This window comes from Dermacentor andersoni, chromosome 2 (genome assembly GCF_023375885.2).
Source record: "Dermacentor andersoni chromosome 2, qqDerAnde1_hic_scaffold, whole genome shotgun sequence".
Lineage (NCBI taxonomy): Eukaryota > Metazoa > Arthropoda > Arachnida > Ixodida > Ixodidae > Dermacentor > Dermacentor andersoni.
The window spans coordinates 94,865,322-94,880,285 of record NC_092815.1 but is presented as its reverse complement, the minus strand read 5'-3'; the positions used below and the strand labels follow the sequence as shown (position 1 = coordinate 94,880,285).

The following is a 14,964-nucleotide window of genomic DNA, read 5'->3' as shown; positions in this document are numbered from 1 at the left end:
TAACTATTGGTCATCGTGCAGAGTGATGTTTTACTGGGGACGGCTGCAGCAGTCACGTGCATACTGCGACCATTTGCTTGGACCGGATCGTAGCACCTCTTCTGAAGGTACCATGGTTGTCCAGAGTCTCACCTTAGCCTAATGTTTCGACCTCTAGCTCCCGAAATGTCATAACGTCTCTGTTACCTCCGCCGAATTATGTCACGATGTTTTTTTGACAAATGGCAAGGAAACGTTCGAGCGTTATGGAAATTCTGTAATGGTCAAACGGGCTCGGCAACCACCCTCGTCTTTTCCTTATCAATCCCCTCTCTATCTGTCTAAAGTTAGGTCGGGATATACATTCATTCTGAAGACATGACAATAATCGTGCTCCATATTATAATATGACATCCTTCAGTTTTGCCCTGACGCTCCTAAGTTTCCTAATAATTCTATTCCATCACAAGAGACGTCACCATGCTGTTTGACCAATGCCGACTCGTGAATCGGCGCTCTATATATATAAAGCGACCAGTTGTGTGCGCACACCCTTGCCGTCCTTTTCCTCAGTCGTTGCTCGGAGAGTATAAGACAACGCGCATGGGCGGGAGAGGGTTGCGCAATCCCTTCTGACGAATCGGGAAACGGGATGCGCCGTGGAGAGTCAGAGCGGAGAGGCACGGCAGAGAGTGACCGGCGAGAGCCAGCGCCGTAAAGAAATACGACGGGAGGGAGGCACGAGTTTGCGCAACCACATTGCAGTCGAAGAAGACCGCGTGCGTGTCGACGACAACGGGCGGTGAGCGCGTGCAACGGGAAAGGACGCGTCGTTTCGGGCCCTGTGAAATGCGGAGTTCTTTTTCGTCGTCGCGCGAGTCCTCGCCGAAGTTTGGCGGCGCAGGGGAGCGTGCGTGACTGTCTCGTTTTTCACCGTCGACGGCGAAGTGTTTGCGTATACGCCGAGTGTGCGAAGAAGCGCACGTGCTGTTTTCCGCTCCACCGATGATGCGCGTTGTCGACCGACCTCGAGCGAGCCACCGGCATCATCGATCCCACCATCGCCACCAACATCAGCGCTTCGTGGAGACCCGTGAGTATATCACGCGCTTCTGACAGGTGGCTGAGGGCGCGCTCGTGCAAGAGTTCGCAAACCGGCTTGCACTCGTAAACAAGATCTTGAGATGACTGAAACAAACAAACAAACAAAAAATGAAAGAACGGAAGAACAAAGATACGCATGTGAGGTTTCGAGGTGCTTTGGGGTCAAGCAATTTTATAACTGAAGCTTGCAGAATATACAGACAGGAGAGGAGACGACGCAGCCGGCTAACAGTATTTCGAGCGTAAAGAACTATACTATCACGTGAGTTTCCCTGCAAATTCGCGTACACATGGAATTGCTTGGGGGTTGTTATTCCATTGGTTGAAATATGTAACGGCGCTTGCATTACATTACATTTTCTTCTGTCTTCGTCGCAAGTAGAACAATTTGTAGGGACGTTTGTTGCGTCGTTTGCGGTTTGCTTCCCCGCGCGCGACTCTCGTGTTTCCTGGCATTCAGCTGAGAAAACGAACATGAGGGGTCGCGATAGGGTCGAGCGTCCCTACAAACTTTGTGCCATAGCGAGCCAGCTCTAGCCGATCAACATTGCCGAGAAACATGCGCTCAATCAGGCGTGGTAGTAACGACGTTACTGTAACTTCATCAAAGTAAAAAAGAAAAAATACGTTTCTATCTTTCCAGAATCAGCAGAACAAACCTTTGTTTGCTGTACGGACAGTGTCCACTTTGTGGTGTATAGTTGTTTATGCTCGTCTGAACGGCGCCACAATGTTTGTTGCATCTGTTTAGGATCAATCTATTTGTTCCAAGATTGCAGTTGGGAGTAGGTTGAGAGGGAAGATGTTTACTGCAGTATATATGTTTGAATGTTCACGGGAGAACGCCCATAGTTGCTTAAACATATCGGTGTAGCACTAGTAGTAAATGGCAGCGGGGATTCCCCGCATGATTCGGTATTCGCCGTACAATGCACAGGAAAGAGGCCACAGAATATACCTGTGCTCTGCGAATTGCTGTGGCATTAGCGCTATAGCTGTTAAATCAGTAGGACGAGGAAGGAAACGCTATTGCCTCTTCTGGGATGCTTTCTGGTTACGCTGATTTTTCGGCTAGTCGCTGATTTTGTACTGCAAATATCAGCGGCCAAACGTTCCGCTCGGGAGAGCTCGTGAGCTCTTACGTTCCCTACAATCCCTTGAGGGTAAGAAATCATTCATCTGAGAACTTTATGTGTAGATATGCAAGGAGATAAGGTTCCAGACCGCGGAGAAAGCGGAGATGGAGCATTCAGTTTTAAAATACGTACCCTTCGTGCTGGTGCAGTGTCACTTCGAATTACTTTGTTTGGCGGTTGCGCGAACGGTTGTGATGAACACCCTTCGAAAACAGGCCTGGCTATTCGCTAACTTATAGACAGTCATCTTCGATGGCTAATAAATGTTTCATAATGCTAGATGTGAAACGTCATGGCGGCAGCGGTGACGTCACTGTGCGTCTCGTGAAGACTGTTCGTGGAAACTTGTGGAGAGGCTGCAACGCACGCAGAATTTTGGCGACGGCATTTTTTGTTGTGCAAAATAAAGTTGACTTTAGCAAAAGTGAATAAAAACTCAAGGCCACTCCGCCCTGCGAAGGTGGATGACCATGCAAGAAAACATAATGGCGAGAAAACTTGTGGTAAAGACTTTATTGCATCATTCACTGCCACTTATTAGGGACGGTCACAATGGCTTTGTGGTCGCTATAATATACACTGATCGGCACATTCGCAACTGCAAACGCATTATTTGATAATGTCCAATCGATGCACGTACGCCGTTGGGTGGTCGGTTGGGCCGGATCGGTGTGGGATCGCAAGCGATATGTCTGCAACACGAAACGCGTAAAACACTCACTTTTCTGTCCCGGCACATCCACATTGAAATCACCGACAACGACCGCAGGGGTACGCAGTGTCATTGCAACTAACCCACGCAAAGTGAGTAGCCATGAACCTTACTGGGCAATGCGCCATTGAATTCTTTGCTTGCTTACAGGGGTATTATTCGTTGTGTACAGGGGTGTGAGTCATTGATGATAACAGTTTTCGACATGCCGTTCTGTATGTTGTATGCGTGATTAGAAAGAATGTAAGCACTGTTCGCTTCACTTTGCTGAGTGCTTGTAGCTTCTGCCTTACGGGGCTATGAACCATTGCATTTTTTGCTTGCTTACGGGGGTATGAGCCATTGATGATGACAGTTTTTGTGTGCGGACACGGAAATTCTATGCCACCCTAAGAATATACAGCTCCGCTGTAAAAATGTTTGTAAGTTACTACAAAAAATATATTCCCACTGTCTTCAATCACGCCCTCTATATTCATGCTTCGTGAGATATTCTGTTCTTTGTTCTCCGAAGCTTGGCTGCCTTCCCCCAGGTTTATTAAGGGCTGCGATCTTCGACAAATCGCTCCCAGGCACGGAAGCAAGCTTCGCACTCGAATTCGGGCAACAGCGAAGGCAGACAGGTGCCCGGAAGGCAGGGCTTGCCTTTTCCCAGGCTGCGCGCGCAACACGAACGCAACGCCGGAACATTGTGGTCACAAATAGCAGCACGGCAGCTGTTGCTCATCTGTGTTTTATGCTCCAGAAGCACGCGGACGCGCGTGCGCTGGCGCCAATGCATATAAGCATGCTGGTCGAATATGCACGCACTGGGTGTCCTTGCGAACCCTAACGCTGTCAACAATTTGAAACATCACTCGTGGTAGATAGCACATTTCTAGTCCTTCAGCTGGACTACTCAAAGAAGCAGAGAATGCTTGCTCGAGAAATCGAGATCCATAATTGACTAATTACTAAAATGCACTAAATAGGCTTTTAACAAAATTACACGATAAATCGAAATACACATTTGGCTAATTACTAAAATGAACGTTTAACTAATTACCTTACGGTACGTATTGCATTTCGCAAATTGTTGCCGGGGGAGGGGGATCAGGAGGTGGATCCACTTCGAACGAACTCTTAGGATGACACCGGTTTCTATGTAAGAATTCCCCAACTTTCGGAAGAAATACACTGGCGGTCCATAATTAATTTCGTGCGTCAATGCATAAAACGGTGATTTTATAATGATGTAAGTGGAACGACAATGCATTTTTGCCGCAAGTATGATGACGCATTTGTCGAAAATATATATTCTCACCCACAAATTATTTCCATGTGGATGTGCCTTGAAGTCTCACCGGCTACAATTTGTGAATTTGTAATTCCAACATGTGCCGCAAGGTAATTCGATAAAACTTAGTTTGTGAATATCAGTTATGCATTTCGAATTCCTGTGCAAATAATGTCCTCCTCTTTCAGCCCAAGTACTAGAATTTCGCTATAATCAAAGAATAAATTATTGATTAAATTAAATGTTTTTCAAATTAATAACTTTTCTTCGCAGTCTTCGCAGAAACACCCAGTATATGTAACAAAACGCAGGTAGCAGATATGGGGGTCCCATGCGTATAAAAATATGTGTTCGTATGATATTGTCACGATATTATCGGATATGGGGTCCATGGATTTTGTCGACAGCATAGGCTCACGTACTAGCTCTTGACACCTGAGGTTAAAAGGACAGCGGCCGGTCTCGAGCGTACTTGAGCTTCCCTACATTTTACCCGTGAAAGAACGTTTTACGTCCGCCGCCTTGGCCGTGAGTGCTGCTGACTGACACTCCCAGGGCTAATCTGGGCCCGGGATAATGCGGCGATTCTATTCGAATCTCTACTTCCTCCACGATTCCAATGCTGTTACTTTTGGTCCGCAATTGCTCGGAGTTGAGGATTGACGTGCAGACGCAAAGGAGCTCGCCAATTGACCTCAAGAAGACGGTAAGTGTGCAGCTCTAAACGTTTCTTTGATGTATTTAACAACAAATTCTTCGCATCATCTGCTTTACGATGCACGTTCGTACCAATAGACATTTAACGCATCTCGAGTGAATTTGCGAGACTTCTGTGTTTTTCAAGGAAGGAATAGGACTTGTGACAGGACGCAACAGTTCAGTTCGTGCAACGGAGGGCCACAGAGGTCAGAGCACAACTGTAGTACGTTCCAATAGCCTGTGACGTGGCATATTCTCCCTGTGCGTTTCGAATTCGCTAAGAAATAGAGAAACGTATAGAGAGGTTGCATTTTACAACACAGGACAGTGAATGATCAGAAATTTATTGTTGAAGAAAGGCCGGACAGACACGTACTGCTGCCAGTTCTTCCGTTTTCACCAAACCAATTGAATCGACCGAACACAATAAGTCACAAGGATCGGCGTCGACACAATGCACATCGATGGATGCGCTAATTAGCCGAAGCCCACACGATAATCTGCTTAAGGTTTCCATACGGTGTATTCCCGAATTCCGTCGAGGATTATCTGATGCGGCACATAGTACAGACCCTTCATTGATCTCCCTTTCAAGAAGCCCGAGAAAACGGCCACGGAAGATTTATAAGCAGTCTCGGCATTTCTCTCTAGCAGAGGCCGGATCTGAAGCCTACGTGGGCATTCTACGGAGGAGGTTTACATAGCCACCGTGGAACGCGTGCTCTCAGCGCTTATCTATCCCGATTCGTTTTAGAATGTCGGCGGCTAGAGCGATGCTTAAACATACAGCCGGGGCTGCAAGAAACGTAATGACTTCACTACTTTGGCTGCATCGGAATCTTGGCATTCATGGCGCCGTTATGGGCTACAGGAAAATATATCTTCTTAGCCAGCTAAATTTTGTTAAGTGATCCACCAATATTTCCACATGGCAGCCAGGAGTGTCAGCCGTTCGGATGTGGACCTAGTTGTTCTCCATTTTTGCTTGGAGGAGTGATTCTACGATCCCACCTGCGGCAAGTTGTTTTTTCATCCACTTTCGATTTGATTACAAAAGACTACGAGACATCCTTTCCTCAACTTCCAATCCCTGGGTCATCATTGGCGATTTCAACGTCCATCATACACTCTGGGGAAGTCCGATCATCAACGCAAGAGGCAGAGCACTGGTTTCTTTCGCCTCCAGTAATGAACTTTGGCTGCTGAATGATGGAAGTCCTACGTTCTTACGTGGCTCCACGTACAGCAGCTGTCTTGACTTGGCTTTCGTCTCACGAAGCCTAGTCAGACGTGCAGGGTAGTTTGCGGACATAGAGACGCACGGAAGTGACCATATCCCCACGTACATCAAGATCAGAGGATTGACCGCTTCCAAAATACGGGATACGATCCAAAGAGTGGACTGGCCTAAATTTCAGTCTATTATGGAAGAACACTGCGACGCCAATCCATCTTTCGACTTGGAAGAGGCAATCAAGAGCGTGGTGCAAGACACTATGCGTACTCTAACATGCTCCTCGAAACTTAATGATTTCGATGTGGAACTAGAACGACTTCGAGCAATCCGACGACGTGCTGAACGAAGATACCGACGTACGAAAACAATGGACGATCTACGGACCGCCAGGCGCACGCAAAAGAAGATACAGCGCTGGTTAGCCAAGCTCGAATCGCAACGTTGGGCTGCCTTCTGTGAGTCGCTAGATCCACGCAAGCCTTTATCTCAACTATGGAGAACGGTGCGCGGACTGCGGACACTTCCCGTACAGCGATTCCCATTCAAGGCGCTTGCCCTCTCTCAAAAGAGATCGGAGATTGACGTGGCAGAGGATTTCTGCGCCAGATTATCCGGCCAACTCACAGCTACCAACATTCCATCGCCTTCGAGCAGCTGTCCGCCACCACGTGATCACCGGTTGGATCTACCATTCTCGATCCACGAACTTAAGGCAGCATTAGCTTTGTGTAGCCGCACATCAGCGCCAGGACCTGACGGAATTTCCTACCGAGCTCTGTGTCACCTGGGGGAGCGAGCGAGAGGAGTTCTTCTTGAGGTGTATAATGAATCTTGGAGAAATGGCACGCTACCAACAACCTAGAAGACAAGTTGCCTTGTTCCACTGCTGAAGCCTGGCAAGTCGCCGTTGGAGCTCTCATCATATCGCCCGATCGCTTTGGCGAGCTGTGTGGGAAAAGTGATGGAGAGGATGGTCCTAGGACGCCTGGAGTGGTACTTGGAGTACCACAACACCTACCCAGATGCCATGGCGGGCTTCCGACGCGGTCGATCATCGATCGATAACGTCGTCGACCTGGTGACCTACATTCAACATGAGAAATGCCGTAAGCGTCTCTGCGCATCCTTATTCCTCGACGTTAAAGGGGCGTATGACAACGTTACGCATGAAGCCATCCTCTCTGCTCTCGCAGAGGTAGGAGTGGGTGGTCGGATGTTTCAATGGATACGGAGCTATCTATCCATGCGATCCTTCTTTGTATAAGCACCGAGAAAGGCCATACTTCTCTACATTATAGCTACCGCGGCGTCCCCCAGGGCGGTGTACTTAGCCCCGTGTTATTTAATCTAACACTAATTGCTCTCCTTGAGCACGTGCCAACCACAGTCAGGCTATCAATGTACGCGGATGACATCTGCATATGGACATCTGCAGTAACACGCCTACAGTTGCGAGCGAGAATTCAGAGAGCCGCCACACAAACTGCTATCTACCTCCGTAATCGAGGCCTGGAAGTTTCCTCCGAGAAATGCGCACTAGTGCCATTTACGCGCAAACCCATGGCAAACTACAGTGTAACGATGAATGGCCAAATAATACGACGGGTCCGATCGTACAAGTTTCTAGGTGTCATAATCGACAGGGACTTGTCACGGAGCCCACACATATCATACGTGAAAAAACGGTTGACAGGCATCTGCCACCTGTTCAAGTTTTTCGCTGGCAAGACCTGGGGAATGTCGCCTAGTGCCATGTTACAACTGTACAGGCTGCTTTTTCTAGGATTTCTGCGATACAGCTTGCCAGCAATAAACAACACAGGCAAAACGAATCTACGCACAATACAAAGTCTTCAGGGTCAAGTGCTCCGGATCTGTCTAGGCCTGCCTCAGAGTGCTTCAACAGTGGCAACGATAGCAATCGCTAGAGACCACCTTGTCAAGACCCACATTGAAATTGAAGTACTCAGGACCCATATAAGGCATCTAGCCAGGACTCCTCGTCACCATTTAGCCTCTCTACCAGCGGACAGGCCACAGACATCTTTCAGCCAAACGATAACTGCATATGATGAATCATTGCCAGCTTGTTTCACTCCGGCTGCGAGACCTTCGATCCCTCCATGGTGCCTCGCTCAGCCAAAAATCAACCTCGCAATACCTGGTATCTCGAAAAAAGCTGATCTGTCATCACCAGCCCTTAGACAGCTCACGCTACTATATTTGTACGAGAACTACCGTGACTCTACGCATATTTACACTGATGGATCAGTCCTTCCAAGCAGCTCCGCGGCGGCAGTCGTCATACCAGCGAAATCTACAACAATTAAATTTAAGACGACCCACGCGACAACATCGACGGCAGCAGAGCTCGCAGCGCTCTTTACTGCACTTCTTCACATTGGTGATGAACCGCCACACAAATGGACAATATTCTGCGATTCGAAGGCGGCACTGCAGTCTCTACTGTCACCTTTACGACGCGGACCGCACGAACAGCTAATATTCCATATTACCGAGACGTTACACCATATAAGTGATGCAGGCCATGAAATAACCTTCCAGTGGCTTCCAAGTCACTGCGGGATTATCGGCAATGAACGGGCGGATTACGCTGCCCGCTCAGCCCATACGGAGGAGCGTCACGTCCCAATTCCTGTTTCTAGAACTGACGCGGCACGGAAGCTCCGCCTACTTGCTCGGCAGTGCACCGCGTCGCAATGGAATGAGCCACATTTAAGGAATACGCGACTGTACTCACTTGATCCAACATTAAGTCTTCGAGCGCCATCACAGCTTCGCCGTAGAGACGCCACGCTGTTATATCGACTTTGGTTAAGCGTTGCCTTTACTAAAGCCTATGCCTTCCGCATAGGTATGACCGACACACCAACCTGTGACCACTGCGGCCATGAAGAAGCAATTGGCCATATTTTGTGCGCCTGCCCGCAGTACAGTCCACAGAGGGCATGCCTTAGCCACGAACTTGACCAACTGGACGACCAACCGCTATCCGAAAAAAGAATTCTACAACATCGAAAGGACCTACCTTCACAGAAGAAGGCCGTGCAAGCGCTTTTGCGCTTCTTGCGATCTACCGGCCTGTGTGAACGACTTTAACTGGAACGCCTTTTGTGTGTGTGTCTCCATGTGTGCGCGTTCCCCTTTTTTATTTTTTTATTTCCTTTTTTTTTTAATTTTTTTTTTTCGTTTTCATCTCTATCATCTTTCCAACCCCTATCCCCCATCCCCAGTGTAGGGTAGCAAACCGGAGACTCATATCTGGTTAACCTCCCTGCCTTTCCTCTTCATTCTCTCTCTCTTCATCCACTTTAATTTCCATTAATTTATCCTTTCTTTATTTCATTTATTAAACACAAGTAATTTCCCCTATGTTGTCATTGGTGTCAGTGTTTGTTGGCTTCTCATGATATGACTAATAAAAGTCGGGACCCTCGGTTAACCCCCTCTCTTCTCGTTTATAGAATGTATTAGTGGCACGTTGACACGGTGTCCAAAAACAGTTCTGTATTGAACGTGTGTGCGGTGTGTATTTTCTTCTTCTTTATCTCTCACCTTTCGCATCCCTTTCCCCCTTCCCTGGTACAGAGTAGCCAACCGGAAATGTCCTCTGGCTAACCTTTCTGTCTTTTTTTTTTTGCCCTTTCTGGCTCGCTTTGAAGCCAAGGTGTTGATTTAATATTTTTACGTGGAGAGGAAAAGTGGAAGGGAGTAGTAGGGGATGGGAAGAGAAAGTGCACGTGTTTTTATATAGTTAGCACCGCGTCATGTGTTGTAGCTGCAGGTGGGTTTAACCGACCGAGGCCGGTAATCGAGTGTCTCTTTCAGTGTCACCGCAGTATTTACAACCTGTCAAACGTATCAGTGTTTTGGATGTCAGTGCTGTACAAGGGCGGTTGGAGAGCCGAAGTCTCAGCGTGGCGTCTGTGTATACGAGCTTTCGCCAGTATGTGCCGATGAGAAAGTTCCTAAAAGAGCTTTGTCCTACTCCGAGGATTATATGTGGGGACTTCAACAGGCGCATCATGGTCTCTAGGATACCAAGGCGATTGAAGATCATCACGTACTTCAACGTTAAGCATATAGGCAGTCGTGTTTGTTTCGTAACTTTATGTGGCGAGCCATGAGTTTGGATCACAAACACCGACGGAACATTTACGCATGCTCTTTGACCACAATAGAAGCTTTGAGACAACAGAACCGAAGCCTGTATTGAAACAGCGTACGTATCGTTTATTCATCACCGGTATAAACAACATTGAAACACACAATACAATGCACTCGGTTGATTCGCAATGGATTCTGATGGCATTTCATAAATTATTGATGAAAACATGGCTGTAGAATTCAGGCATCGGGTGTCGTGAGCGCCGGCAACAGCGGATGTGAATATGTGTGCAGCCGAAGTAAGGCGAAGCCTAGTGCTATACAATGATAATAGTTCTCAAAGGAAAAATAGCTAGCTGCATTGCACGCCGTGGTCGTCGGAAGTGAAGGAACTGTACAATCTTCCATTTACCAAACTCGAACGCGAGTGAAGATTGTTAGTTGTATATGAAAGCTTCGAATTATCTATTGATTAATTTTATTTGGATCCGAGGAGGTTGTTCAATGGAGCTCATATAACCCTTTGATCGTAAGCATGTTATGAAATTTAGTTTCCGTATGTTAAGCAGCAGAATTGTAATGGAGTCAGGAGCTTCTGTCATCAAATTGAAGAAAAGGACCACTGCGTGCTCATCCATGTAAAAAAAGCGCTGCAGCTACATATGGAAAGGGTAGCAAAGTATGGACGTGACACGTCGCGTTGGCCGGTTTATATTTCGTGCACCAACACATAAGCAATATTACTCTCCTTTTTTTACGTAAGGCATAAAATAAATAGCGCTTGGTTCGCAAAGCGGTATAGCTTTGCTATTTTTGCTGTATGAGACCTCTGAAAGTCGTATAAACAGGGCATCCATCCATCCAAGACACAAATGATTCAGCGAATCTCTCCTGCCCGTATCATTTGCCCCGTCACCGGCGCTGCTTTCCATGTTGGTACAATCGAGCGGGGAACGTATTTCGGCATAATTTTCGAACACTGCGCTGTAACGCAGCTGTGCCGTATTCACGAACTGGCAGGCTTAAGAGACGGGCGCCCCATGTTTGCAAGACGTCTTCTTTCAGGGTTGCCTGAGGCTTGAGAAAGAAGACTGTTCACTTGACTTCCTTCGTTGAGCACAATCTTCTGTCCAGTGTCGTTAATCAAGAGCAGGGGGGGGGGGGGGGAGGCAACTCCGGGAGATGAGGACTACGGTGATATCTAGTAGGTTTCAGTTTTTTGCGGGAGCTCTTGGTAGGCTTCGTTGTCGTAGTAGCCGCTGCATCCCGGCACTGATTCCGGCCACACGCAGAGCTTGTTCTTCGGGCTGAAGACCGTTCCCGCAGCACAGGTCTTCTCGAAAGCCACCAGCTGACCACCCTGGTGGACGCAGTCGTAGAAACGCTGGCAGTCGGTGGGGTGAGGCAGGCTGCCGGCTGACGGGCACTTGAACCCGGAAGATCCCCCTTGGGAAGGCGTCGGTGGCGGCGCGGGAGTCATGGTCGTGGTCGTCGTCGTAGTCGTGGTGGTGCTCGACGTTGTCGGTTTGCCGCGCGTCACCGGTGAGACACTGGGAGGCCACCAGACCCGGACGGTCGACGGTGACGGACGGCTGCTGGGCGTGGTGCTCTCGGGCCTGGTTACCTTAGGGGTCGCTTCGGTCGTGGATCGGACACCTCCTGCGTTGTCGCGAGATCAAGCCGGGTCATCGTTTTAGGCGACTGAATATGCCCTATACACTCGAGAAACACATTTAGACAGAATTTCGTTAAGTATACCCTGTTCGTTTGGGTGAAAATTGATTTTTAAACTTTGTTGTTTATATGTATTAAGTTGTTACAAGAAGGTATTCGTCCGGGTGGATCCATTGCGGGCAATCACTTGCAAAGCTAAGTATATACGTTTGCAGCCAACAGCCACCTGGCCTCCTCTCAATGTCATCGCAGATTTAACTATGGGAATTACCGCCTGATTATTCGGCACGTACTACCGCGCATAATATGACTTGCAACAACGATATGGCGGCAATAATATCGCGTTGCGCACAAGCTCAGTTCTAGCAGTTATTTTCGCGGGTGTGTGCGCATACCCGTAGCTCCTGGGGCGGCAAGCTTACAGAAATTATTTGCATCCGTTTGCCGAACCCCATGATGTGAGGAGCTTGTTGGCGCTTAGCATACATGTGTTAGTAGTCGCATCCACCGAGTGGCGCCTTTTAAATGAATGCAGGGTAAGTCTTTAAGCAGCGTTTTTAGTAACCGGTCGCACTGTGGTGCGCACATTGATGCATGGCCGAAGCCCCTGCGAGCCTGCTCGTTCGCCGGCGAGACGCAAACACGGAGGAATCACGGGCATCGGTGACCCTTACTTCTATAATATGACACGAAGAAAAAAAAAGATGGGTTAATATTTACGGATGATGTAAAAGAAAAAAAATTTGAGAAGATGTAAAAGAACTAAGACATTGACATATTCACGAGGCGGCAACCAGTCAGCTGCTGAATTATCGAAATTGTCGGGGTAACAAATATGTTTATTGGGGCACTCTCGGAACTGTGGCTGAATTCACGAAGTTTTTCGTCCGTGAGAACTGCTTGTCATTGGCCGGTTGTCTTGGCTAATAATAGGATATCTGTGATGGCTGGCGTCGGTTTTCTTACTAACGGCTTTGTGAATAAGTACGGGCCTTAGAGCATCGAAAAAAAAAAAGCTTTCGGCTTTCCTGAACAAAATGTTATAGCAAGGCTGTCATAATGGGGTGCGCTATAAAGTTTTAAATGCTGTGGGAACATGCACCGCCTTTGTCAAAACGTTCAATGCCACTGCGCGCATCTGGACCTGGATCTATAGCACTGGCTTCCTAAAGAACCATATTCCAATCAGCGCAACTACGGAAGCCCCTCCCATAGCCCCTTTTGAAAGGAAAGATCGTTCCTTCAACTACCCAGAGACCGAAGATGACATTTCTCCTCACTCTCGTGAGCTTCGAAGCACCAGCTGTGCTACCGGAGCTCCGCTACAGGTTCTGGTGACAGAGTTTGTTAGTGGCGGAGTGACTTCGAATCTCTTGACATAGGCCACACGTCCACAACTATGCAGCCTTTCTCAGAACAGGAGACCTTCCCTTTGGTTTAAAACGCCGTTTACGCCCGGCACAATAAAGTTGCTTTTACGAAAACCTACTCATTCCTTATTGGAATGTCCGACACACCGATCTGTGACTCGTGCAACTGTGAAGAGACGATCGAGCACGTGTTGTGTTTTTGTAATATCTATGACAATGAACCAGACGTTCTTCGGAGGGTGTTAAACCAATTAGATAACAGACCATTTTCATAGACTAAGATTCTCGCTACATGGCCCCACGCATCGCGGGCTTACAAAGCGACGCGGGCACAGCTACATTTCATGAAAGCGGCTGGCCTCAGTGACCGATTAGAGGCGTGAAGTTATGGACATCCGCACGTATTCACACCGATAGTACCTTCTTTCCTCCCTCTCCTTATTTTTTTCCCTTAAACCCCTTACCCTTTGTAGGATAGCAAATCGGACGTGCGTCTGGTTGACCTCCCTAGCTTTCCTTCCTTCCTTTTCCCCCTCCTATGCCTGGTCATTAAAGTTATTGTGGTTTACTTGGGATGGCGTCTACAAGAAAGGAACAAGGATAAACGGTAGTAGCGCCATCAGGTTGCGCACAAGCTCAGTTCTCGCAGTTATTTTCGCAGGTGTATGCGCATACCCGTAGCTCCTGGGGCGACAAGCGTGTACACTCAAGCTCTGCGCTTACGGTAACAATTATAACAGGCGAAGCTACTGTGACCGAAAAAAAAGAAGGCAGTGCATTGTGTTTACGTGCTTGGGGGTGCTCACTGACATGCAGCAGGGAGTACGAGTGTGGTAAGGGCTTGGAGAAATACCTGGCTGAGTGCTGGGTCGAGGCCACCACGTCTTCTCTGTGGACGGCGTAGGCACGGTGGCAGGAGTGGACGGTGTGGGTGGAGGCGTCGCTATGATTCCCGGTCCGCCCATGGCGAACACCTGGTTGATGGTGCTCAGCATGGGAAACTTGATGCCATGACACTTGCCGTGGAAGTCGTCCGTCTCGATAGACCACACCATGCCTCCAGCAAGGCCCATCGCCTTGGCAAACTCCACCTGCCCGTCGCGTGCAGCAGGAGACAGAATTATTTTTTCCTGTTTCCAAAATCAGCGCGACCAATTCAGTCGGGCCCTATAAGCGCGTTGGTATTCCATGCATACTGCCCTGCCTATGACGGCCAAGGACTTTCTATGTGTTCTAGATGTACACTAAGTTGATTGGACGGCCAACCACTCACAAAAGGGAAGATATCGGGATGCTGGCCTTGGACTTCATCCTAACAATTACCAATATACTGGAGCCCTACTGCAGTTAACAACGGAGTGACTTGTGATTTTGTAGAATGAAAACGCACGATTCTGTAGAAGGAGGTAAAAAGTGCAAATGGACAGTTTTTTCATAAATATCACGTGGCACTTGTAGCGCATTCTATTATTTGTGATTGTTTTTTTTTCCGGTAATACAAGAGAATTATGAAAACCGATTGCAATATATGTGTCGTAAAAACTTACGACGCCTCTACACCTTGTCAGCGGTGCCATGCCATTGTATTCTGTATTACTCACTGAAGATTTCCTCCTAATTTTCTTGCAGCTCACGATACTCTTGCAAAA

At 48.0% G+C, this 14,964-nt stretch overlaps 2 protein-coding genes across 2 annotated transcripts in view; one reads left to right on the top strand and one right to left on the bottom strand.

Annotated features, from left to right (window-relative positions):
• Positions 1 to 789: 789 nt before the first annotated feature.
• Positions 790 to 14,964, top strand: part of LOC126541611 (uncharacterized) — a 113,404-nt gene continuing 99,229 nt past the window's right edge. The window contains exon 1 of the mRNA XM_055076782.2: positions 790 to 1,072. Within this exon, the coding sequence (XP_054932757.1) occupies positions 985 to 1,072 (88 nt within the window). The 5' untranslated portion in view covers positions 790 to 984. The remainder of the gene's footprint in view (positions 1,073 to 14,964) is intronic.
• LOC126541609 (chitinase-3-like protein 1) overlaps positions 10,377 to 14,964 on the bottom strand; it is a 29,035-nt gene continuing 24,447 nt past the window's right edge. The window contains exons 9-10 of the mRNA XM_050188454.3: positions 14,169 to 14,406; positions 10,377 to 11,930 (exon numbers count right to left, since the gene is read on the bottom strand). Of these exons, the coding sequence (XP_050044411.2) occupies positions 11,473 to 11,930; positions 14,169 to 14,406 (696 nt within the window). The 3' untranslated portion in view covers positions 10,377 to 11,472. The remainder of the gene's footprint in view (positions 11,931 to 14,168; positions 14,407 to 14,964) is intronic.